Source organism: Rhinolophus ferrumequinum, chromosome 13 (assembly GCF_004115265.2).
Source record: "Rhinolophus ferrumequinum isolate MPI-CBG mRhiFer1 chromosome 13, mRhiFer1_v1.p, whole genome shotgun sequence".
NCBI lineage: Eukaryota > Metazoa > Chordata > Mammalia > Chiroptera > Rhinolophidae > Rhinolophus > Rhinolophus ferrumequinum.
Window position 1 is genome coordinate 46,156,041 of NC_046296.1, and position 26,280 is coordinate 46,182,320.

The following is a 26,280-nucleotide window of genomic DNA, read 5'->3' on the forward strand; positions in this document are numbered from 1 at the left end:
ACTTACTCCTCACTTGCTGTTCAGCCATTTTTCTTGATCTTGCACTCTGATTCCATACATTCCAGAATATTCAACAGATTTGTAATAAGCTATAAATAAAAATAGTTGTCATTTATAAAACCATGTAAAAATGTTAATTAAACAATATTAAGAAAAATCAAACATTTTTTCCTTCTTGCTACATAGTTCACGTACAGCGGTAGCATCTGTACTAATCATTGTGATGAGCACTATTTATTAAGCATTACTTTACACCACATACTGTGTTGTTTAATCCTTGTAACAATTTGTGAGGTGGGCATTATTATCCGTACTTGACAAAGAAAGAAAGAGCTCCAAGAAGTTAGCAACCTGAGATTGGTTTTAAGTTTTCAGCTGTTGTTTGATTCCATCAACACCTCAGATATGTCTCATTCCAAAGTTTACATTCTTAATCACTGGAAGAATTATGAATCCAGTCCATTAGCTAACTGCTGTTATTTAGATAACACTAAATGTGAATTTTTTCTACTGTGTTCTTAGAAGAAGTTAAAATAGGGATGAATAGTATTGTTGTAAATTGACACCACAAAATTTAGTCAGTGAACGCTTAATTAGTCATAAAGAAGTTACTGTTTAATTTACAGGTTACTTGAAAAAAGTTGTTTGGTAGTCTTATTTTTACTTAAGGAAAAACATACCTTCCAAGATAAAGGGAAATTTCTTGCTCATTGTTTGCCTGAAATCTGATGGAAAAAAAGAAGTCTTAAAATTAAACATGATTAGAAATCCATTAACACACGGAGCCATAATTTAGTGTTAGCTTTAGGGTCTATAAAAGAGGAATTCCATAGATTAGATATTTGTGTTAAGGTCCTGGTAATCCAGGAACTATATCCTTTGGGGTCTAAATTGCACTTGCCTTACATATAGCCTTCTGTACTTACTTTGGAGTTTTTAAATTTTTGGCCTGTATACAGGTATATAATGTAATGTATTTAGAAATGGTAATTTAAAAGCAAAGTTTCAATGTTAATGTGTAATTACATTATGTAACTGAATTGTTTTTTATGGATGGAATTTTACCTTGTTTTGGAATTAGACATAAGATTGTACTATACCCAGTTTTTTAAGTTAATCTTTAATTTGCTTTTAAATACTGTTTGGATGTTCTCTTTTATACCCTTACAGTTTAAAAGTATAGACTGAATATCTAGGAGCATCCTAGAACACAGTGTTCAGTGAAGTACTTTAAGAAGACAAATGACAAGTTTCAAAGGTAGCCACCACCCAGGACTATTATTCTCTGCTTGAAGAAAAGCAGCACTTCCTAATTTAAAAAATCTGTGGGCTCTAATATAAAATTTAGCTCCACAAAATAATTACTTTCGGGGATAGCCAGTGGCATGGGAAACGTTTTTAGTGCACAGTATTGATGCTAGCCTAAGGAATTGGTTACAATTCAGCTGTGTTCTTCAGTCTACCAAACACTGAGGTGTATTTCTTCCATCTGTGCTCTCTTTATGCTCCCAAACTAAGCCAGACCAAAGTTACTTGCATACTATATATGTCCCTTACTAGTAAAACCCATTTTCCCTAGTCCACAAATGAACAATTTTTTAGGAGGAAGAGTCTTTTAGTGAAGAAGCAATTTCTGTAAAAATGCCATTTAGCACCTAAAATGCATAAATAAGTGTATACCCCCCCTTTATAAATCGTTAAATCTGAATTATGGTTACCTTGGCTTGTGTTCATTTTATTAAACAAACAATATGCTCCAAATACGCCCACAAATTCAGCAACTAAAACTCCTTTAAAGATCTTCTTTGCCAGTGGTTCCATACTACGGACCATCCTAAATTTAACAACAAATATATGTAAACTTAAATAAGCATATTCAAACTTAATACCACTTACATAAAAATCATTCTGTATGGGAATAAAACCCCAGAGTTACTGTATACTTAATTTGTGTTAGACATGTCCCTTGTTCCTAGTTTTTAATTTCCATGCCTAAAGGCACAATGAACCAAAGACGTGATTGGATAAAGCACAGAGATGAAAACTGAAGAAGCATTTGTAAAAAGAACTAAATTTATGGAATTATGATTTTAGAATTGTCTATAGAATGGTGGGAGACGGTAAATCATTCTTTTAGCTGAACTGGGAATTAAGATATGACCTAATGACCTAATGGGCACAATATGTAAAAACAGTTGTATATGTTTTATAGCTGGAGGTTTTCACTCATACAACATAATGTATCACAGTCCAGCATTTCATACAAAGCTGAGCAATGAACTGGTTCTTGTTTCTGCAGAGCTACTATTCTAACAGTATTTTCAAACTAATTGCATCACACAAAAGCTTATTTAAAAATGCACATTCCTGGGACCCCAATCCCCGATGCTGATGCAAGTCTAGGGTTGTCACCCCAGTAATCTGCCCTTTAGCAAGCAACTGCAATCAACTTCTTATAAGAGGCCCCTGCACCAAATGAGGAGGAAAATACCCCCATCACCTACTAGTAAGTGGCAAGAGGAGACTTTAGATCTTAATTGTCTTCCTGAAGTTAAAAGCTCATTAATAGAGGATTTGAGACTTTATTCTTCCTCTAAAGAAAAAGCTAAACAAGGAAAAGGGCTATAGAAAGAAAAAAGAGCATATTTGAATATACTCTACTGAATATATGAAATGCAAACGCAAGTTTTTACCTGCTTCCTTATAATCTCAAAGTCCAGAACAGGAGAACCAACAGTTTTTAATCCCAGGATTCTGATACGTATGCTCTTTGTCACACTATTCTCTGTCCTTTTGTGCAGAGATGGTATGTTCTCTAATATTTCAGAGTCCCAGCTCTCTCCTCACTGTCGGATTTACTTCATTCACTTTTGACTCCTTTTCATAATGCCTGAGGATGGGGGTAATTAAATATCTTACCTTTGTATGATTACCCTACTAATATAGTTACCAGGTGTCCCTTTCTCCCAAAATTCCCTTCTCTTATTTTGATAATATCACACAGCGGACTGAAAGATTAAACTTTATTATTCTTACCTAAAAGAAATGAAAAGGAAGTTTAAAAGACCTTACATAAAACCATGAGGCAGGTGAGTGGCCCGGGAGAGTTTTGCTGTTTACTATCATGCTATCCATTACTGACAGGAAATAAGTCCTGTTCAGTATAAGGAGCTCTCCTGGGGTTATTTTTAATGTTTAAGGCATGAAAAGAACAACACAAGGCCTGCCTGCAGCCTGATCCACAGTGTAAGGAATCCACGGAAAATTTTGTTTTGTTGGGAGAGGGCGAGGCTAAGGGTTAAAACAATGAAGTCCAAATAAAGCTGTATAATAAAGTATTTACCTTTCTTAAATATATATACACGTTTTACATTCCACGTCCTGCAGCTTCAGGAGAGGTGTTTATAACGACAGCTAAGGCCTATTTGATAAAGACCATCAAAGGCATACTGTCCACGACTAAGTTAGGTTACTAACTAGCAGAGGAAGAACAAGGTTGGAGGAGATATTTCGAGAAGGATGGAACTTAGGTGAAGTTCAAAATAAAGCATTCCTCTGATGGGCTCAAAGAAAAGCAGGGCTGTGTGTCATGGAGTTAACATCACACTGAACTGAGAAGATGACTCAGGGTGCACAGCTTAAGACAAATGTTGGAGTTGCGTCCAAAAAAAAAACAAAACACCCCTCATCTGTGAACCAAAGCTGGAAATCAACACGGCTCAAGATTTCAAACAGCAAGGTCTCTCACAGTCTAGATATCGGAGAGGAAGTTCCTCAGCTACATCCATGCGTCTAACTAATTAGCAAAACCAGTATTTCCAGGTTCCAACCGTCAAGAACCCAGCAACCAGAGCGCGGACTCAGGCTGGCTACGCACGACCCTCAGGACCCACCGCATCACCGGCCCGCCCTGCTCCTACCATCCATCTCCTCAGCTCCCCACTTCTCCCGTGCACCTAGAATTGCCCTCGGCGCTCCACCGCCCCGGGGATCCTCGGACGGTCCTGCACCTGACATGCCCGGGCAGCGCGGGCAGCACCGACCTGGCCGGTGGGGCCAAGGTCGCCAAGCGACCCGGAAACACTCGAGCCTGTCCCGCGATCCCTCCGGCGGGCTGCAGACAGTGACGCCTGAGTATCTTCAGCATGACACCAGAACTCTAGCGAGGTCCCCCAAAACCTACCCCACTCCCACTCTGGTAAGCTCAAGCAATGCTGAGAAACTAGAACCAAGCGCCAGTATCTTACCTGGGCCGGGTACACACGGGACTGCGCATGCGCAAGGCTTGGCAGAGCCCCACCCTTCCCAGTGTTGGCACCGCCCCCAACCATAATTACCATTTATTCTCTTCCTAGGAACCCATCCAGACGGCGGAAGGCGGGGTAGGTAGTACAGTGGTACCCGGGTTTTTGAACAGACTCTGTTGACGAACACTTCGGTTTACCAACGCTGTAAACCCAGAAGTAAATGCTTCGGTTTTTGAACACAACTCAGAAGTCAAACCTGTCTCGCAGCTTCCACCGAGTGCAAGATCCTGAGGCCCAGCTGTCGGCTGTTTTCGAACATTTCAGAACTCGAACGGTCTTCCGGAACGGATTATGTTTGAAAATTGTACATTTTATTTCATTTTATTATATTTAATCCTCACAATGCTGTGAATATCTCATTTTACAGAGAAGGGGAAAGGCTTACTCTGCCCACAATCACAGTGAATAAGAGACTGAACTGCTCAGGGTGCTTACTCCAAAGCCTGTGCTTAATCACATTTCTACGTCCTTCAAACCAAAGTGTGATAGTCTGAGAATCAGCAATATCGGCATCACCTTGGAGCTTGTTAGAAATGCAGATATAATGAATCAAAATATGCTTTCAGCCAGATCCCTAAACAACTCGTTTGCAAATTAAAATTTGAGAAGCTCTGCCTGTACTGCCCACCAGGTAAGCGGAGGAAGAGAGGGAGAATGAGAAGGGGAGGAAGAGAAAAGGGATTTAAAGGTCTATTTATTAAAGTACCAGGTGCAAAACATAGCCTGGAATACTCAACATAGACAAAGATCTACCTTCACTAATGCTGTAGTCTAGTGGGGGGTAAAATATGTCCACAAACAACTAATGAAAAGCACACAATGATTAGGACGCTGCTTCCAATCGGAGGGATCCATCCAGGGGTTTTAGAAAAGGGGTGATAGTTGGAGCTGTCTTAGTCAGTGCCAGGTAAAGGAAGTGCCTCTGAGAGGCTCTCCATGACTATCCCAAATTTCCTATCCAACCCCACATTCCAGCCCATGGAGTTCATTTGCACAACTAAACTATCATAAATTGTGAGAAATGTGGGTGTATAAAATATATATATATTTTATATATTTTATATATATATATATAACAGTTATATATATATATAACACAGACACACATAGAGAGTGCCAAAAAAAGTATACACAACATATTTTAAGAAAGGAAACTGTATTAAAATTGTAATACTCAATATATACCGATAACAAAAGACGAATACAAGTCACATTTGACTTCTGCAATTACAAGAGGTGCTCAGAGTGTTTACCCATCAACGTCCAGACACTTCTGATTATGGCGAACTACTCCTCGAGCAACATTGACCAAAGTGGTCACTTGTATACTTTTTTCTTTTTTTTTTTTTGCCCCCCTCCCGTGTGTGTGTGTGTGTGTGTGTGTGTGTGTGTGTGTGTGTGTCTCACTTAACACACTACTTACTCTATACCTTGAGCTGCCGGGCCCTACCATTTTGGTTTGAAATGCCAGAGCATCAGTGTTAAAGGTACCAGGATGACAAAACAAGATGAAAAAGTAATTGGAATGCTTCAGATTTAAAAAAAAAAAAAACCCAGGTAACAAAGACTGAAATAATTACAAAGAAACTCAATCACTTCCACTGGGGAGTGTTTGTAAACTTAAGGGGGGTTGTTAATTGGGGTGAGTTTCCCAGTCTCACACAAAACAACATCCTCGTATTCCTTTCTTACCCATCCTGGACCCCACTCTAGATTTCACAAGCATGTTTTGAGATAAGGACCATTTGGTCACAAGCTTTAGGGAAGGAAAAGTGTACACTTTTATTAAATTGATTTGATCAATGAGTTGAGGTAGAGTGCAGAGGGTACTGGGGCAGGTGGGAGAGACTCTGGTGGTAGGTTTTCAAAGTGGCACTGACTCTCACAAGTAACAAGTGGAGGGACTCACAAGTAGCAGGTGTAAGGGCTGTGCCTCCACATAATTGCAGAGAGTGGGTAACTAACCCGTCCCAGCCACAACCCCAGATGCAAACACTCAAGCTCCTCAGTTCAGAAGTCTGGTCAATCTTCCTCCAAGTTTTCAGCACTCTTCCCAAAGGATCTTTTGAGGGCTCTACATTCCCAGTGTGATCCTGATTTGCTAACTCTGGCAGAGGAATTCAAGTGGCCAAGAGGAAATTCTTGCTGCATCATACCCCAGGCACTCAAGCTGGCTCAAGTCTCAGTCTTCTATAGTGGTCATAAGTGCAAAGGAAGCAGGGATCTCCACATTAACCGGTACCTAGGAAGTTTGCTGTCTGTTCTGCCATGGTTACCTCAGAGGAAGAGCAGCTCATGAACCTGGACTGGATCCTCAAGGTAAAGCACTTTCAATTACCTGACATGACGCAGCAGAGATTAGTCTAGATGACCCACTGATGCTGGGTGCCAAAGGGCACCTACTGAACAAGAGAGGCCCAAGATCTTGGTGGTGGCCAAGGCTTCCTTCAGCTGCCAGAGGACACACAGCGCAGTGGAGCTGCGGCCACTGGGGGTACAATCCCTGAGTCAGGGACAATGGGGGAAGGATCGCTGCTCTGCCAGCTCCCAGGGGCTGGAGTAGAGTGGCTCTCCATCACTCTCAGTCTATTAATAGAAGACCAAAGCATTACCAGATTAACTTCTCTTGATCCTGAATGCTTCCAGCATCCACCATCTCCTGATCTCCATCCTGCCTTTCTGGTGTTCAACTTCTGAAGGGGGGAGCCAGTTTTACTAAATTCCCTACATACAAAAAGGTTACATCCCTTTCCATACACGTAGAATTCCAAGGTAAATTTCAATCTTAAACTACACTGGGAAGAAGAACTTCCCTTGCTAAAGAAGAGAAAAAAAAACAACAGCACAACTTAATCTTGAAGGGGCACCGTACTACAAAGAGTGGAAGATGGAACTAGAGGGGTTGATTTACCTGCTCCTGAAAACCAGCCCTGGGCCAGCTAGCACACAGGAGCCATATGCTACTTGATTCCTCTTGCTTTACTAATCAGTTCATTTCAATCACCCGAGCCTTTTTTGGTCACCTGTTCCCTCTCTCTCCCCCTCCCTTTTTTGGGGGGGTGTGTAAGTCCATATCCTAGAAAAAAAATAAAAAGAAAGAAGGTAAGTGGGACGATATCTTTAATCTCAAGGAAAGGAACTTTAAAGAAGCCTCCTGTGCAGCTGCCCCCAAGGACATGAGCCAAGCCAGGGCAGCACTCTGTGAGGCCCACCACCATTTATCCTAAGCCAGGATGCACCGAGAAGCTGAATGCAAGCTGATATTTCACAGCACATGAGGCCCACCTGCACTCAAAGGCGTACCAGTGCAAATGTGTCATGCAGTCTATGTTATTTTGCAATCATTCGTGCTACTGTTTTCTCCTCTCACGCATACCAGATCATTAGAGCGAAGTATGTAGAATTGTAAGGTTGACGGGTTGCCCTGAGCTTATGGGATCTCATTTTACCAATTCATAACAGCCTCCTGATCCTCCTATAATAACAGGCATTAATGTCAGCACAGGATCCAGCTACATTGTCTTTTATAACGTTTTACCCACAAAGATGCAAGCAAAAGACAACAACATTTGAGTTAATGTCTTAAATTTTATCTTCCCCAGGGAAACAGACTCTTTAGAATGTAAGGGACAACCCCACTAAGCAGCTTGGCAGAGAGTCCAGTCCCACCCCTTTTCTTTTGGGGGAGGGAAATGCTGAAATATACAACCTTCTCACCCACCGTGAATAGCGTCCTATTGTTATGTAAAGTAATAAGACCTTCATAGGGGAGTGCTGCATGGAAATATAAACATAGTAAGACACATATTCTGAGTTTACCTTTTTACAAATATTTGTTTTTGTTTTTCCAAATATTTTTTAAAAATAAATAATCACAAATAAAACAAAACCCAGATACCTATTCCTAACTAGGAACTCTCTTGGTCAGTTCTTCCCCCTCTGTAAAATGGAAATTCAAAGTTTTTCTACTCCATCTGCCTCTGTAAGACACTTTCTGTTGACATATACAATTTCCTTATTCTATGATGCAAGTATTTCTATAGTTTTACATTTCTGAAATTGGAATGCATCTGACAATTGTGTACATTTGATATAGTGTTTGTCCCAAAATGCTGTTATTAAACAAAGTGTTCTAGAAACCAGAATATTAAAAATCTCTCTCCTCAGAAAGTAAGATTTTTTTTCAGTGAAAAGTCCCATGGTCTTGTTTCTTGTAGCAGATAAACAAGCACCAAGAAAGCAGAGGCACTAAGTAAATCTGGGACCCCTAATTGAGATCTCACCCTAATTGTCTTTTTGCCAGGGGACTCAGCTGCAAGGCCTGCATTGGAATCCCAGCTCCTTAAACAGCTGACTCTACTTTGCTAGGTAATGTTACCAGAGAGTGGGCTGTTCTTGGCGCGGTGTCCAGGTTCTTGGCGTCTCGAACAAAGAATTGAATGAGACACAGAAATAAAGTGGTGAAAGAGTAGTGTATTAGAAGAGATAGTACACTTCAAAGAAATAGAAGTGGACCTGAGCAGTAGAGAATGGCTCAAGGTGGCATTATTAGGAGAAAAGCATACTCCAAAAGTTTTGGAGCAGGCCCCTAAGCAAAAGCAAAGCTAAAGAGACTCAAAGGGCCCAGACTGTAAAGGACTTGCAGTTTTTATCCTTTTTTCTCTGGAATGGGCTGTTCCTTTCTGGGCATGGGACCACTTGATTGGTACCTGTGATTGACAAGGGGCTATTACCTCATCTTTTTAGACTGTGCAGGTATGAGCAGCCGGTTTAACCTAGTTGGGAATTTTGTACCCGTTTGTTCCTCATAGGGGTAGATAATTACAATGAAAAGAGGAAATTTTGGACAGAGAGGGGCGGTCTTTTGGGTGGCTGAATACTATGGGTTATGCAGGAATGCAGAGACCCAATACCTGTCTCTAACTGCCTGCCTTGTTTTTCCCTTGAGAGATGTGATCCCCATAAAATTTCTACTGGAAGTTGAGGGACAGAAGGTCTGTTTTTCTGTATCTGCTTCCTGCTGGGCAGGGGCATAGAGCTGTCCCTACCTATGGGGGATTCACAGAACTCTCGCCCTATGGATCTTAGAGAGGAGGGGGTCTCGAGATCCACCTGGAAGACCACATTGTCTTCTTTGGTTGGGACTGGCAATCTTGCTGGGGTATCCTCTGTATCCCCAAGGCCCCTAAATGAGGAAAAATAGATTTTAATTGATAAATCCATTAACTCTATAGAGCCTGTGGCCATTCGACTGATCATTTGAGTGGTGTCAATTGTCCAGGAGCTGGGCCCAGCATGGGTTGGCAAGAACATTAGGCTTCAATGATTACAATCAACATGTATACTGGCCTGGGATGTCCCGAATAGTTTGGGGGATGTTTGGAAGTCACAGGCTTTAAGTAGTTATCTGAGAGACTTTCTGTGATTCAGGCTAGGAGCAATCTTTAGTCTAGAATTCAGAAACTGATTAGAAGAGTAATCAAAGCCAGGGGCTAAGGAGCTACGAAACTAGGGAAAAGGAGACAAAATTTCTATAGTGAGGGAGGCTTACAACTTTTGCAGTGAGGGAGCTCTCCCATGTCAGTAAAACTCCAATAAACCTACCTGTAAAACAGTAACAATAGTAACACTGATTTCATAGGGCTGTTATGAATATGAAGTTACATTAAACCATCCGTGTAATTTTGTCAGCTTGGCAGGATGTCTGGTACATACAAGTGTTCAATTTTTTGTTAGCTATTATTAAATAACGCTAGCTATGATTTTAACCGATATATGAATGACTGTAGCAGCTAGGTAACTGCATAACTAGGAGTTAACTTCTTAAGGGTTAGCATTAGTTTAAAGAAAGGGTTAATATAGTTTTTTAAAAAACTATGTTCCTAGAGTTAGAGAAAAAAATAGAAGAAGAGAAAGGAGTATGACATGGAGAGGAGAACAGGAGAGAAAGAAGAAAAGCGCAATATATGCTTATGGAAATTTGACTTCAGAAGATGCCAGTGAGAGTACATTTTAACCCAGAAAGTGTACTAAACAGGATATAGGCTAAATTACTGTGACAAAGAGACTAAAAATTCAGTGGTCCAACGTGATAGACAATTGTATTCTTTTGCATACAGATTAGAAGGAGGTTTGTGTTATGCAAGGTGGATAGTGGGAGGGTGGCTTTATTTCACCAGGTTGTCCAGTGAGCTAGATTTCTCTCTCTTGGTCTACCATCCTCTGGAGGGCTATTTTTCTCTGAATTTGCAAGTCTGGCTGGCCAGCATCATGTCTGTCCTCCAGGTGTGGGAAAGGGCATAGAGAAGAATTAGGGAACAATCAACTTCCTGTGGTAAGGACATGGCCAGGAAGTTGCATGCATTACTTCAGCTCACCTCCCACTAGCCCCAGGGCCACACCAAGTTGCAAAACAGGTGGGAATTGTAGCCCCGTTTATCCAAGGTACAAAGAAGAGAGTGGCTGCTGGGGAGAGACTGTATTGCAGACAGTGAGCATCTCACTCTGGAGACCTTGACCTGCAGGGAATAAACTCAGGGGACAGAAGATACCATTGTACTGGGTGTTCCCCTTGGCAAAGCATGTCCCTTCTATGAACCCCACAACTCTATTGTGAAATAGTTCAGGAAGAGTAGTTATCATTATCCCAATTTTACATAGACTTTTGAAGGTGTATTATGAGCTTAGAATACTAGTAAATGGTAGAGCCAAGTAAATGGTAGAGCTTAGAACTAGTAAATGGTAGAGCCGAGATTCCATTTCAGGCCTTCAGACTTCTAAATCTACTGAGCCAGGAAATGACGGATCTGAGCCTGGTGTCTAGGATTACCTCCAAATCACAGGCTATTTTCCACCCCACTAAATTACCTCTCCATCCCATTGCTTCCTTGTCACACTACGTAGGATGTAAGTGCAAAGCTATCAAATGAGGAGAGAGCTGAAGTTTCATTCTATAGATTGTATTTTGCTAATAAGAAAATTGTATGCCTGATTCAACTAAACTATTTGTTAGGTATCTGCTTAATACCTATTATTGTCTCTTAAGAGATTCCATTCTTCCTTTCATTGGGAGGTTTGCCTATAATGGTAATATAATCAACCTGGAGCTAATATTCCCTGATCCTTAGCCTGTTTTGCACCTGTGGTTTGCCTTTTGTCAGAGGTGAGTATTCAAAAAGCGAGGGGGGAGTGTTGGATGATAATTACATGATTTCTTTCTCATGTGAATGGGAGGAGCCCTTGATTCCGCCTCCCGAATAGCTCCATTAAAAGCCATCACTGCCCCCAGACAACCACAGAGCAGCTTCCTTAGCAGGGAGCCAGCATGGCGGATAAGTCCAAAGTTATTGACTACATCGATGAAGCTTTGGAAAAATCAAAAGAAACTGCACTTTCTCGCTTGCTTTTCACCTGTCAAGGGATTCCTTACCCAGTCACCATGTGCACCTCAGAAACCTTCCAAGCCTTGGACACCTTTGAAGCCAGAAGCGACGACATAGTGCTAGCATCTTATCCAAAGTGTGGTAAATAACCACTCACGTTCTACAGGGCACTTTTTTCGTAGTGAGTAGGTGGGGAAAGGATGCAAGGCAAAGGTGGGAGGAAGGTCGCTCGTCTCCGCACGAAGTCGGCTAGAAATCAGTGAGGAGGGTGGGCAAGGTGGGTAAGAACATAGGTTGTAAAATCAATCATTAGAACTGCTAGATGTAGAAACCCCCAGTGTCTGAGGAAGGGGGCCTGTGCAACATGAACATTATGGCTGACAGATGGTAGAAGGCGATGAATGGAGGGGCTGGCAAACAAACATAAATGCAGGAAAAGTCCAGTTGCCATGGAGCACTGATAGTAGTAGAAATTTTCATCTGGAGTTTTGACTGAAGACAAAAGCATGGCCACGTTTATAATTTATATAATGATTTCCACATAACAGACTATTTTTCAGAATCAAACATCAATCCTCCAGTTTCTCAAGTTTTCTGAGGGTAGTTCATCGGGGAAGGATAAGACATTAAGAATCTAAATTATCCTACTTTTTATTTTTTTAAACTGTTATTTCATCTCTATGTGTTTATTAAAGCCAACCTCATTTAATATTTTTTCTTAACTGATGCTGGGTTTTTATAAAATCAAAATTATATACTCCTATTGAAAATATTCATTAATTTAAGGTAAAATACCATGATACACAATAATCATTGCCATAGCATAAAAATTTTCTATAAGGAACATATTCTAGATTCAAAAAGAAGTATTATCTCTTGTTAAAGGAGAAATCAGAAATAAAATAAGTTGAATTTTATATTAATGTAAGTAAATACTGTTTTCCACAAACCTTTGTTTCTTTCCACAGCCCAGGTTATTTTAAAGGCAGAAGAACCAACTGTACACATCAGGGATTAGTGATAGATTTTAATTTTTATAATATATATGAAGTAATATGCCTTGTTACATCAAAACTCCTCAATGAGCTTTGATTGTCTGATTTGTCTTATAGGTTCAAATTGGATTCTTCACATCATTAATGAGTTAATATTCGCTGATTCCAAAAAAAAGTATGAATATCCTGAATTCCCAGTTCTTGAATGTGGGGACCCAGAAAAATATCAGGTTAGTACAAAACCTGAGTGTTTAGCATCACCTTTGGAAATGATGCTAACATTTGTTCTGCTTTCCAACTTCTTTTAGAAATGTGTTACATCATGGGTCACAGGTTATCTTACTTGTTATTATACATCTGACCAATATAACCACTATTATTGTATTTGCCTGTGTTGTTACCTATCACTGACATAAACAGGTTTCTCTTATGATTGAAATAGGGTTGGTATGCTGGCTTGTAAATGTTTACATTATTTATATGATTGTTTCTCCAAGAAAGTCTATTTTAATTTCCAAACAAATGACTTCAAACAAAACTTTGTAACACAAACCATTTGTAAGTAGGGAACTTCCTATGATATTACTTACTGACATTGGGAAGAGTTTTTATTCTTGATCATGTTTTGACACATCAAGACTTGACTTTGAGCACCCAATGCTCTTGGAAACTCTTTTACCTCATGGAAAACCTGGTAAGCCTGTTTCTACCAATCTAGGTTTTTTTCTGTTTCACCAAGTACTTTAGTGTGAATGGAAAGCAAAGCATGACTTCTGTCTTCAGTTCCCTGCATTCTAAATCTTAGCTCTAATTATGCAACTAAAAGCTGTACTTCCGGTTGAGGGAATTTCTAGCTTTAATAAAAAGGTCCATTAGTGGCCAACCAATGACCGACTGCCTCAGCAGGGGGGAGCGCAAGTCCTATGATATCAGCATGGCCCAGGGAGCCGTGTCCTACACAACTAGACTGAGAAACAATGGCTTAAAAGATTTTGTAAAGTATCCGATGGACACTTGTCTCATTAGGGAGACCACCTCAGGTATGACGTAGATACCTGATCACTGCGCTGTACACCTGAAGCTGAAACTGAACAATAATGAATGTCAACTATAATTTTATGTATATGTGTGTGTGTGTGTGTATATATATATATATATAGTTACATATGTGTAACTTTGTTATGTGTGTGTGTGTATATATATACCTCTGTGTGTGTGTGTGTGTGTGTGTGTATATATATATATATATATATCCCACACTGTGTGAGGGATATAAATCATAAATGTCTAAAAAAAAAAAGCGGGGTGGGGGCAAAAATTAAAATTAAAAATTAAATTACAAAAAGTCCAGATGATGTTTAAAGTCAAGGAAGTCTTCTAGAAACATCTAAATTAACATTAAAATGTTCTACAGTGTGAGTGAGACATCTAGTTCCAGGGTTTCTAGAAAATATTTTAACTCAGAATAGTATTTTGGGGTTTGAATATCTATAATTTATCAGAAATGTTTATTTTTTTTTCTTCAGGTATTTTTAAGACTGGTATTTTTGTTTTTAGTTTTTTGGTATTTTAATTGTAATTTCATCTTTCCTGGGAACAAAAATCATTTTGCATGTAATGTGCCTTCTGTTTTAAAATTGAAATCAGTGAGAGGATGAGTTCCATATCAGTTACTTTACAAAAAATTTTTCTGAAATACATGTATTTTCTTAAACAAGATATAGCTATATCTAGTCTTTATGTTGCTTACAGTTTGGCTATATCCCACATTTTCTTGAACATATTATGTGTTTATCTAGTTTTGTTACAATTAATTCCGATTTTCCCCTTGAATAGTTTTCTAATCTGTTTAGGAACTTTATTTTTTATCATATGTCTCTATATGATTTTGGCTCGAAGTTTAGTGGATAAGCACTCTATAACTTAATCTGAAAATTACCATTGTGTGATTTTACACAAAGCGCTTAAAGCCTCAAAGCCTATTGTTAATCTCTAAAATGGGGGTTACAATATCCACCTGAGAAGATTGTTTATGAATGAATGTATTATAAAAAAGTACGTTCAAATCTAAAAAGTATAATTTGACGTAAATCAAGTATTATGACTACTAATCACCACTTGAACCCATATCATTGATTTTTGAAACCTCATTTTTTGCCCTCTATTTGAGTTGGGATCTCCACTAAGTTTTTACAAAACAATTGGTTATAAATGTCAAAATATTATTTTATCACTTAAAATGATGTGACCAAGCAGTGACTCTATAAGCCTGAAATGAATACTTAAAGCATTAGCACCCCTTCCCACCCACATAACGTATGCTAAAGGTCTGATTTTAAGATAAAATCCTTAACCCTGGAAGATTAAACAGATAACTTCATTCTTTTAAATTACTGGTAGAAGTAGATTACAAAAAAAAAAAAATCAATCACAGAGTCCTGATACTGACGAGCATTTCTCTCAAACTATTTTAGATATTTAAGTGTGCACTTTCAGGTTCTGTTGGGGTATTTGATTGCATGAAGTTTGGTTGGTTGGTTGGTTAAAAAAAAAATAGATCTAGACGTTAAAACTGGATTTGGAGGAGCTATGGAAAGACTTAAATATTTCTGTTAAAGATCTATTAAATATAGAGGAGATCCAAATTAAGTGAAAGAATAGATTGCAGATTATGAGCTGTCTTGAACAAAATGAATATGGTATCATTATGGGAAAAGGTAAAGTTTTCAAAAAATGACAAAAAGGAAATGGTAAGCGGGATCCAACAAGGACGTTTAAAAGGAAGATTTTATTCATTTATGATTCTCCATTCCTCAATCCTACAAAGCAAGGAAATAGAAATGAAGAAAAATTGGAGGAGAAAGAGAAGACAGCAATAGTAATATTTAAAACTACCATTCAGATTCTACTAAACTTAGGAATGATTCAACACACACTCACACACTGTCACACATGCTTTCACTTTATTGTGTATATTTTTAAGAGAATGAAACAGTTTCCATCGCCAAGGATTTTGGCAACTCACCTCCATTATGACAAATTACCTAGATCCATCTTCAAGAAAAAAGCCAAGGTAAGAGTTCTTTCCTACTGGTATTTCAGTTTGAAGTTTTTAATATATACATATTGGCTTTCTGAGCTACATAATGACTTTACTACTCATCGTACAATTTTAATAAATTAAGTGTGAGATTTTAGTATTTCTTTTGTTGCTATTTCTTCAGATATGTTTCCTATCGTTGCATTCAAATCAAAGGCATTTTCAGCTAGGATATAAAACATACACATATTTTAAAATCTGTTTTTATAGTGAACAGATTTCAGAATCCCACTAGGATATTAAAAGTGTTTAACAAAAGAATACAATCTAGGAAAATGAGCAAAAATTTTTCCTTTGGGGACTGCTAAGCACTATTTACCTGAAGTCTGAAACTATTTAATTTCTGAATTTCACATGTAATAGCAAACTTCATGTCATGCATAAATAACTATAGGTGCTTTGGCTACTCTTACTTAAATATCTTGTTTCATTAATCATTATTGATCTATTCTCATAATTATTAGTGTTTACCCAATCCTTTTTATTTTCACCTGGACTTCCCTCCAATCCTTATTTCTGGGTGCCTCTTTTCTCTGTATCAGGAGCAAAGATGCGAATTGATTAAAATAAGCATTTAAACTCTGAATGCGATAAATAAGAATGAAAGGATAGTGCAATAATAGCAAAGAGGAAGGAGGAAAGCAGCTAAGATAACTGCAATGGCAAGTGGACGGAGGGGATGTATGGAGGAGGAAAGAAAGAGTTGGAAAGAAATTACATGGGCAGTAGAGACTTAGAATTAGCGGCTAGTGGCCATCACACAAGAATCCTAGGAGCTTAGAATTGAAAATACCTCAACTGTTGTCTACTCCGATCGCCATTAGGTGTTTGAATTCCACTAAGTGTCTGTCGGGACTCGGACTGAGCAACTCCATCGCCTGTGCCAGCTTTGGACAGCTCTGTTAAACAGTCTTTATATTGAGAATCTCCCAAATCAGAAATACCACTTTAACATATAATTTCTAAGGTTTGATGCAGTTACATATAATCACAAATCTAGGTGACTTTTTTCCACTTAATTGTTCCATAAGAAACAAAGCTAAAGCAATTTATTATGTAAAGCATTTGGATTTGGAGTAAAACAGTTTCACTTTCACAAGAATATAAAGTCAAGAAAAGAGCGACAGAGCCAAGGTAAGAGGTTGATGGTGGGGACTGGTTCACACTCCAGCTGGCCCTCACCATTCAAATTTATGTCTTTGTAAGATTATAAACTGCTACAAGCCAGGGCAAGTAATGGGTGGTAGTCAAAGCTCCAAATAGAACACCCTCAAGTGACAAGAATCTGCTATATTTGGATTCAGGGTGGGGGTGATTTTTAGATCTGAGCCAAAGACATTGACGCCAGCTTATTTGTCTATTTAATTGTATCCTGTTAGTGTTAGTTCATCTCTTTATTTTTTTTAAAGTTTATTGGGGTGACAATTGTTGGTCAAGTTATATAGATTTCAGGTGTACAATTCTGTATCACTTCATCTATACATCCCATTGTGTGTTCACCACCCAGAGTCAGTTCTCCTTCCATCACCATATATTTGATCCCCTTTCCCTTCCCCATCCTCCCCCAGTTCATCTCTAGACTGAAAAGGCATTTTGAGATTCTGATCCCCTGTCAGTTACATGTCATCTACAAATTTGATAAATATTGCTTCTATACCTTTACCTAAATCACTCGTTAAAATGTTGATGATATCCTAGTCAGGACGATGGAAATGCCATTAAAAACCTCCAGGAATGTTTATGTTAATTATTTAGCCTCCTTTGCACATGAGTTTTATATGCCTATTGCTTCTGCTTCTGGCTTAGAGTCTTCCATTTTGGAGTAGAAATCATAAGTAACAAATCTAATTTAGAAACTATGTCCAAGAAAAAACTTGGTGTTAGTCGGCAGCAACTTGTTTTTAAAGAATCCATGTTGCCCCCCTGGTGGTTAGTTCTCCCTCTTTTATGTGGCCCCAAATCATCTATTTAGTCAATTCTAGAGACTTCCCCCAAATGGAGGTCAGGTTTACAAATCTGTACTTTGTAAAATCCACACCATTCTCCTTTCCAAAACTAAAATGACGTCTCTAGTTTCTCGTCTTCGGAAGCTTTTGTGTGTGTTATCTCAGATTCCTCAGCGTTTACGAACAGTAGTCAATACTGTATTTTCCAATTTCCTCAGTTCTTGAAATGGAAATTGTCAGGCCAGAAGGCCTAAACTCACTTGGAGCAGCCAGACGCTCTCCTGTAATCTTTTGGTTCTGTTGGGTTTCAGTTTGCTCTTTACAATGTTTATATCACACGTTCCAATCAAAAGAATTAGTTAATTCCTTATCAGAACAGATAGGCATCACATGGGAAGTCAGAGATACTGCTTCATCTGTATCACCCATCACACCTCAGGCCCCAGAGAGATGGCCTGCCATTCTTTGATATCCCACCAAACTCTAAACATGATTTCATTGTCCTTAACACTATTTTGCAATTTTTACTTTATTTGGAGGTTTAACCTTTCAGATCATGCAGTTGTGAGCTTGCTCTTTATTCTTTAATATCTTCTACATATACCTTTTTACTCTCTAAACTCATTAGCAAAAGTCCTCTCATACTATAACACCAATCTTCTTTTTGTTCTCCTTTTCTCCCCTCTCCCCAGACTTCCCCATCTGCAACCTGCTGTTCCTCAATTTCTTACTGTCATTCTTTCTCTATATAGTAGCAAAACTATGTAGCATACAAGACATGTGATATTGCTCACCATTTCACTTTTCCAAAGTTCGACACATAGACCTAAAAAAGTTAACTTAGTTTTTTCTCCCTAGATATTGGTGATATTTCGAAATCCCAAAGATACAGCAGTATCATTTTTCCACTTCCACAATGACATCCCCGATATTCCAAGTTATAGTTCTTGGGATGAATTCTTCAGACAGTTCATGAAAGGACAAGGTATGGCTGGTAGTAAAAGAATTCTTACTTCAGTAGATGACTACATCAATACGAAAATTCAAATGTGTTTTAGGATGAAGAAAGGAGATTAAGATGCATCCAAGAACCAGAAAGTTGCTTTTCAATGAAGTTTTACAGCACCACTAGTTCCGTACATCAAATAATACTTTCCTGTTTTTAAAAATAATTTAGACAATTTATATGTTGACTAGGAGTCTTGAGTGGCCACAGTACAGACATGGGATAAAGAGGCATATAACGAAGTTATATATAATAAAAAAGCATTTCTAGTTCATTTCCCTTAAGTCTCTGTATAATACAATGAGAAAAAAAGAAAAAAAGATAAAACCTTGACACTGAGCAACCTCACCAAAGATATTTATTTGCCAGAAAGGAAGTAAATTTTGTTAGACTATGTTGATATTTTACCTCTGGTTATTGATAACTACAATTTTATAAGTGGCTAGTAATGCTCCAGGTGCTCAACTAGGTGTCGTGTATATTAATACATGATTTAAGACCATAACAAGCTATGTATAAGGCAGTATTAGCCCCATTGCACAAATGAGAAAATTTAAAAAAGCAAGTTAAATTACTTGCCATTGGTCTCACTGCTTGTAAGTGGCAGTGACTACTTCCATGGGTATAGTGGCCAGAGAGTAATAGGTGCCTCCTTTTACTAGTGGGGGTCAGTTGAGTCTTTACAGTGTAGTAGAAGGAAGAATTTATGCCAGATGAGCCTAGAGGAAAAGTTGCCAGGTCCCTCAAAGGGGACCAGTTTTAAAGGTGATCGGCACAGCAGTGCCATGCCATCCCATATGCATGGACACTGGGTACAGTACTGGCTCCTTAGCAGAGATTTAATATTGGGATCGGGATATAGGAGAAAAAAGAAAAGTGCACAGAGGTGCTGATGAAACACCATTAAGAAAACTTTGGTTTGCCTGATAACCACTCACTAAAATGGTTAAGGCAAGTCTGAAACATTACCCCATTAATAACATAAGAAAACATTTCAATGATGAGAAACGTATCATCATTGGGAAATGTATGTTAGGAAATTTTTGTTGCCCTATCTATCATTTTAGCCTAATTATTTGATTGACAATGATAAGATATGGCAGTGATAACTTAGATGGAGTTTCTGCCTTGAAAACCTGTTAAATTCAGTTTATGGAGGCAGCTGAATGCACAGGAAAATATGTGGGATTTGGAATGAGAAGGCCTGGATTGGGGTTCGCCACTTCTTATTATATATTAGCAATTTTAGGTAGAATAAAATAGCTACCACTTACTGAGCAATTACTGCATGCCAGGCACTACATGCTATCCCTACCACCCCGTTTTACGGATGAGGAAACTAAGGCACAAGAGGTTTAGGGAATTGCTCAAAGTCACACAGTTAATAAGCAGCACAGCTGATCAGTGTCTAGATCTGCACTGTCCAGTATGGTAGCCAGTGGCCACATGTGGCAACTAAGCACTTGAAATGTGCAATTGAGGAGTTAAATTTTTTATTTTCTTTTAATTAATTTAAATTTAAAAACAGGTACTCCATTTATTGGAAACTTTTAAGTAAGTTTGGTACAAGTCGAGTGTGTGAATCTACTTTTCTAACAATGAGCTTTATGAAGTCTAAATACACATCAAGTATTTCTGATAAAAAGATAGTATGCAAATTAAGATTCTCTGCTAAGTGTAAAGTACCCCTGGCTTTTGAACAGTTAGAATATAAAAATAATGTGCAATGTTTCATTAATAACTTTTATGTTGACCAAATGCTGAAATAATATTTTTGGATATATTGGGTTAAATAACATTAAAATTAATTTCACTGTTTCATTTTGCTTTTCTTAACGTGGCAACTAAAAAATTTTGAATTACAGATGTGGCTTACATTAAATTTCTGTGGGACAATGCTGGTTTAGATAACATCATTTCTTTCTGGCATTATCTCTGTCATCCTTCATGTATCACTCACTATTTCTGAATTATTTTATTCACCTAAATATTCATGGATGTCTGGTAGTTTTTATCCAACCATTTTTATAACTTGCTTAGTTGTGTTATTATTTAGGAAGATAAAAAAACAAATAGAAATCAGATGGACTGATTCCAGTTCTTATGGAGCAGGGATTTGTAATAACTTATTAACATCTTGTTTGAGCTCATACATATATAGTTTATATTTTAGAGCATAAATTAACCATCTGTCATTTTAACTTTAGTTATTTAAAATTCCTTAAAAGGTTTTTATTCCCCTTGTGTTTTTAGTTTCTTGGGGAAGCTATTTTGATTTTGCAATTAATTGGAACAAACATCTTGATGATGAAAATGTCAAGTTGATATTATACGAAGACCTGAAAGAGGTGAGATTATGATTATTGATATTCTATAGCAAGATTTATTATAAACTACAATATAGAGCACTTACTCTACTGTCTGGTTGTATGAACACAGCTTGTACTAAATTGAAAAAAAAGACTGTTCCAGATATGTGGTATAGGGTTAGGAAAAAATGCAGAAGTGCTCAGGTTGTTTATTGAACAATAAAATAATGCTTAGTAACTTATTACTAACAGTGGCCGCTTTATTTCCCTTTTATGATAGATAGATAAATTAGGAATGTGAAAAACAATAGGTAGGTCTCAACTGACATTTAATTGAACACACATTTGACTGTGAATTGACTTTTCCATATATTTGTTAAAATTGTTTATGCACAGACAGTTAGTGAGTGATGGCTTGGCATTGTTCTAGGCCCTTATGACACATCAGTGAACAGACCAGTCAAAGGTCACTGCCCTAAAGAAGCTTACATTCTAACTGGAGAAGGCAGGGAGATAAATAATAAACACAATAAAATTTATTAACGTATATAGGTGAGAAACAGAAGTGGCATAGCTGATTAAGGAAAACTGGAAATGCCAGGGGGTTGGGGATTGGGATGCGGGACAAATCCCAGTATAAAATAGAATGGTCAGAGGAAACCTCATGGAGAGAATGCAATTTGAGCAAAGATCTAAAGGAAGTGAGGGGAGTGAGCCAAGTGGGTAACTAGGGTAAGAGCTTCCCAGGCAGAGAATCGACTGGTGCAAAGGCCCTGAGGTAGGAGTTCCTGGTATGATTAAGGGACAGCAGGGAGGTGGATATGGCTGGGTCAGTAGAGGTGAACCAGGGGAGACTAACCAATGAGAAAAGAGGAAAGAAAATGAGGTGGTGTGGAGTATGAGGAATGGCATGGCAAATCATTAAATTTACTTTGGCTTTCACTCTAGTGAAATGGGAAGCCATTGTAGAATTTGAGCAGAAGAATGATAGAAGTTGATGTGTTTTTAATAGGATCATTCTGGCTGGTGTGTGAGAACAGACTGGAGAGGAGCAAAGATAGTGCAGGGCAAGCTGAGAGGAGGCTACTGTAGCAGTCCAGGCAAGGGAAGATGGTGGCTCAGACCAGAAGAAGCAGTGGAGGTGATGAGAAGTGGTTGAATTCTGGATATATATTGAAAGACGAGCCAATGGGATTTGCTGCTGCATTGGACGGAGGTAAGAGTAGTGAGAGAAAAAGAGAAGTTTAAGTAGACTCCAATATTATTATCCTAACCGACTGGGGAGACTGAGTTGCCATCATTTGAGTAGGAGATGGCAGCAGGTGAAGCAGGATTGTGGGGACAACCAGGGGTTTGTTTTTGGACATGCTAAATTTGAGATGTTTGTTAATCATCCAAAAGGAGAGGTTGAGTAGGAAGTTGGATATATTATAAAAGTCTTGACTGCAGAGAGAACTCTGGGTTATAGATTATAAATTAGCAAATCATTGACAGAGAGATGGCATCTAAAGCCATAAGATTATATACCAACGTATGGCCAGAGAAAGAAAGAAGACCAAGAACTGAGCCTTGGAGTCTTCCAATATAAAGACTTTGGGAAAAAGAGGTGAAATCAGCAAAGGAGACTAAGAAAGAGTGACTAATGAGGTAGGAGGGAAACCATAGTCTTGGAACCCCAGTGAAGAAAGAGAAAGGGGTGTGTCAAATGCTCTCTAACTAAATTGCGTTTTTAAACAAGAGTCTCTCTTGTCTTATCAATGGAAAGTATAATTTAATCCATCTCTGCTGCTTATAGGATGCATTTATATAACATGAGAGAACATACAAGTTTTTTGTCCCTCTGGTCTAGAATAGTATTTCTGAAACTTGTCCTCCATAGAATGCCAGTGTCCCAGATATTAATAATTCTTTCTTGGGGAGTGGAAGGAAGTTGTTTCTTCAAATTGATTCGGGAACTGCTGTATTAGATAACCTGCTCCTGTGGGAGATTCATATTGTATATTGGCTTATTAAAGACTGAGAGATCCTTTGGGCGGGATAAAAAGGCTTACCTTTGTTCAACTCAAACGATTCTAAACTTCTTTGACCTCAACCCTTCACCCTCCTTTTCTTTTTATTTTCATGATATATCTATTCTGAGGTATATTAGTGTTTTGTAGAATACATTTTAAGAAACTTCTAGAAGTTATGAATTAAAAAAATGACTATCCTCTTTGATAAAATTCTAACCTATTTATCGATGCTTACTGTCATTTATATCCTATATAGCTGAACAAGAATCATAGATTAAAACTGCAAAGTAAAATCGATACAGAATACCTTATAAGGATATCTCGACTATTTATACAGAGGTATCAAAGTAAATCTAGAGAGATAAACAGATGAATGAGAAAGTTAGGCTTAATCCATTCTGTCTAAGAGGGCTGTCTCCGCTCAGGGCACAATTCCCATAGAAAGGTTATCCTTTGACATTTTGTTTCCAGAATCTGGCTGCTGGAATAAAACAAATTGCTGGGTTCTTTGGATTTTCTTTAACTGGGGAGCAGATTCAAACTATCTTGGCTCAGAGTACCTTCCAGGCAATGCGAGCAAAGTCCCAGGAAACGCATGGGGCTGTCGGCCCGTTCCTGTTCCGCAAAGGTAAGGTGACATTAGTTTCTGGCACATCCATCAGTTTGCACCTAACAGGCAATCCACATACCTTAAATAAGACAGGTTTGTTTTTTTCCTCTCTCTCAACAAGAAGTCTAGACACACTTCAGAACTGGAACTGGCAGCTCGACAATATCTTTTAGTGTACTAAGCTCCTTCTACCTCTCTGCTTGTCGCTTTGTGCTGACAAGAGAACAGCTAGAGCTCCAGCATTACATTAAAATTCAAGGATTACTGTATTAAAATAAAAAGAGAAAGGCAAGAGACAGAGTCATGTGTATTAGCTGAGTGAGCCCTCTTTGAAGAACTTCATGGGAAGCCTTACTCTGTGAATTCTTTTATCTTATTGGCCTTTTCTCACTGTGCTGTCGGCTGGGAAATGTGATTTTTTTTTCTTTTTTCTTTTTTTTGGTGGGCACATTATTATCCAATTAAAATTAGGGTTTTCTTACTAAGGAAGAAGGGTAAAATGAATATTGGATAGGCAACGAGCTGTCTCTGGCACGGATGATTTTATTAAATTTCATTAAAGCATTCTAATTTCTTATAAAAATTTATGATAATATAGCTCAGAACTGCCAATGTTTTTTGCGTGTATAATGTGACTTAGGAGGCTCATATAACAGCAACAGCTATCATATATCAGGCATCTATCATGTGTTAGACTCTTTGCTGGGCTTAAATTTTATAGTAAAAAAAAGATATTAAATCATTAATCTTAGTATAAATGTGGGCACCAAAGCTCAGGGATATTAATTTGTTCATTGTCACAAAGCAAATAAATGCTGGAGTCAGGATTTGAACATAGGTCTACTTGACTCTACTTTGTCAAATGAAAACCTATTTAAAAAATCCACTTGAAAGGAACAAAATCCGGGTTTGGTTTGATTTCTTACTTTAACCCTGATTTTTATGCCTAGTTTTACTAGCTTTAAGGAAGAGCGAAAATAGAACCTTTCTATACATTGTTGATTTAATACTACTCAGAATAGAAAAATTCTAAAATAAATAATAAAATAATTTAAAATTTTTATGATATTTCTTGTAGAAAATTCAGAAAGCAATGAAAAATGTGAAAAAAACATTAGAAATTATCTATATTTCTTCTACCAGTGGCAGGTTTAACTTTTTGGGCATATTTCTTCCAGCCTTATTCTGTGATGTTTTACATAATCTATGTCATTTATGAACAGTTTTGTGTTTTATTTTATTCCCTTCATATATCTAAGCATTTCCTCATGTCATTAAACCCACTTTATAAACATGTATTTCAATGGCTATGCAATAAGGAACTTACAACTTCAACCCAAATCCTCAAAAGCGTCTAAAGAAAGATGTAAGTTCCTTTACTTTTAAAAGCAAGTAAGAAAAACATATCCTAACCTGAGGCAAAATAATAACTCTTTGCAAAATTTTCAGGAACTTAACTCTTTGCAAAATTTTCAGGAACTGAGGTTTTAACCAAAACCTATGGTAAAATGTTACCTCTCAAGGAGTAGAGTATTTAAAAGACTTTAGAGAGGGAAAAAAAAAAAAAAAAACTCAGGAAGTGGAATTTTTGGTCCTGGGTATTGGGAGAGGGGTGAAGATGAGAGATCATTGAGGCAAACTGTCCTCTTGGTGATATAAAGAAGCACGTTATCTATCACATCACAGATGAAGCCCCAGTGGATATTATTAATTTTACAAGAGAAATTACATTAGTTTTCAAGACTGTCTAATTTTTTTCATGTGTCCTTTTTCACATTTCAAAGTGAAACACTGCATGAAAAATGGTAAAATCCAGAAATATTCTAACAGTGTCTGGGTCTACTGGTTTTTGTGTGTTATAGGTGAAGTTGGTGATTGGAAAAATTTGTTCAATGAAACTCAGAACCAGGAAATGGATGAAAAATTCAAAGAGTGCTTAGCAGGCACTTCCCTAGGAGCAAAGCTGAAGTATGAATCATATTGCCAGGCTTGAGTCTGGTCAATTCATCAGGCCTGGGTATTTTATTTTCCTTAACAATAACTGAATGTAAATAATTAAGTAATAATTTGATCAAAGAATCAAATAATGATAAATAACATTTAGATATACTTAATACACATATAGTATACAACTGAAGTTTTTGATCACAAATTTGTTCACCTTTTGAGGAAAGGCCACTTAACTACAAAAGGGGATATTAAAAAACATCTATCAAACATGAAGATAAAAAAGACCTTTTATATATTAAAAACTGGGAGAAATAGTCCCTAACATATATGCACTACAAGAAATATTGGAGAGGGGGTGGCTGGATGGCTGTTGATTAGAGTGCGAGCTCTCCACAACAAAAATTCAATTCCCGCATGGGATGGTGGGCTCTGCCCCCTGCAGCTAAAGATTGAAAGCAGCAACTGGACTTGGAGCTGAGCTGCGCCCTCCACAGCTAGATTGAAGGACGACTTGGAGCTGATGGGCCCTGGAGAAACACCCTGTTCCCCAATATTCCCCAATAAAATTTATATATATATAAAAGAAATATTGGAGAAAGTGCTATAGGCAAAAAGAAAATGGTACCAGGTGGAAATTTTCATCTACACAAAGGAATAAAGAGC

General features: G+C 37.9%; 2 protein-coding genes across 13 annotated transcripts in view; one reads left to right on the plus strand and one right to left on the minus strand.

Moving 5' to 3' along the window:
• CEBPZOS (CEBPZ opposite strand) overlaps positions 1-26,280 on the minus strand; it is a 48,866-nt gene that overhangs the window by 16,808 nt on the left and 5,778 nt on the right. For 3 of the 12 annotated variants that reach the window (XM_033124396.1, XM_033124394.1, XM_033124395.1), the window contains exons 1-4: positions 4,044-4,247; positions 1,719-1,834; positions 681-725; positions 7-89 (exon numbers count right to left, since the gene is read on the minus strand). In XM_033124396.1, the coding sequence (XP_032980287.1) occupies positions 10-89; positions 681-725; positions 1,719-1,834; positions 4,044-4,147 (345 nt within the window). In that variant the 5' untranslated portion in view covers positions 4,148-4,247 and the 3' untranslated portion in view covers positions 7-9. Of the gene's footprint in view, positions 1-6; positions 90-680; positions 726-1,718; positions 1,835-2,693; positions 2,891-3,920; positions 4,252-26,280 lie in introns of those variants that run through there. The other 9 variants (XR_004424800.1, XM_033124393.1, XM_033124399.1 and 6 more) reach the window with 8 other exon arrangements.
• On the plus strand, positions 11,602-25,776 carry SULT6B1 (sulfotransferase family 6B member 1). Its single transcript, XM_033124391.1, has 7 exons — positions 11,602-11,830; positions 12,802-12,914; positions 15,668-15,757; positions 18,589-18,715; positions 20,990-21,084; positions 23,529-23,685; positions 25,530-25,776. Exons 1-7 carry the CDS (start codon positions 11,632-11,634, stop codon positions 25,658-25,660), a joined length of 912 nt encoding a protein of 303 aa, XP_032980282.1. The 5' UTR covers positions 11,602-11,631; the 3' UTR covers positions 25,661-25,776.

What these genes read in the sequence shown, in the direction of transcription:
- SULT6B1 (XM_033124391.1), top strand. Translation starts at nt 11,632, where the DNA reads ATGGCGGATAAGTCCAAAGTTATTGACTACATCGATGAAGCTTTGGAA. An exon ending in TATACGAAGACCTGAAAGAG is followed by an intron (nt 21,085 to 23,528) that starts GTGAGATTATGA and finishes TTTTGTTTCCAG; the next exon opens with AATCTGGCTGCTGGAATAAA. An exon ending in CCCGTTCCTGTTCCGCAAAG is followed by an intron (nt 23,686 to 25,529) that starts GTAAGGTGACAT and finishes TGTGTGTTATAG; the next exon opens with GTGAAGTTGGTGATTGGAAA.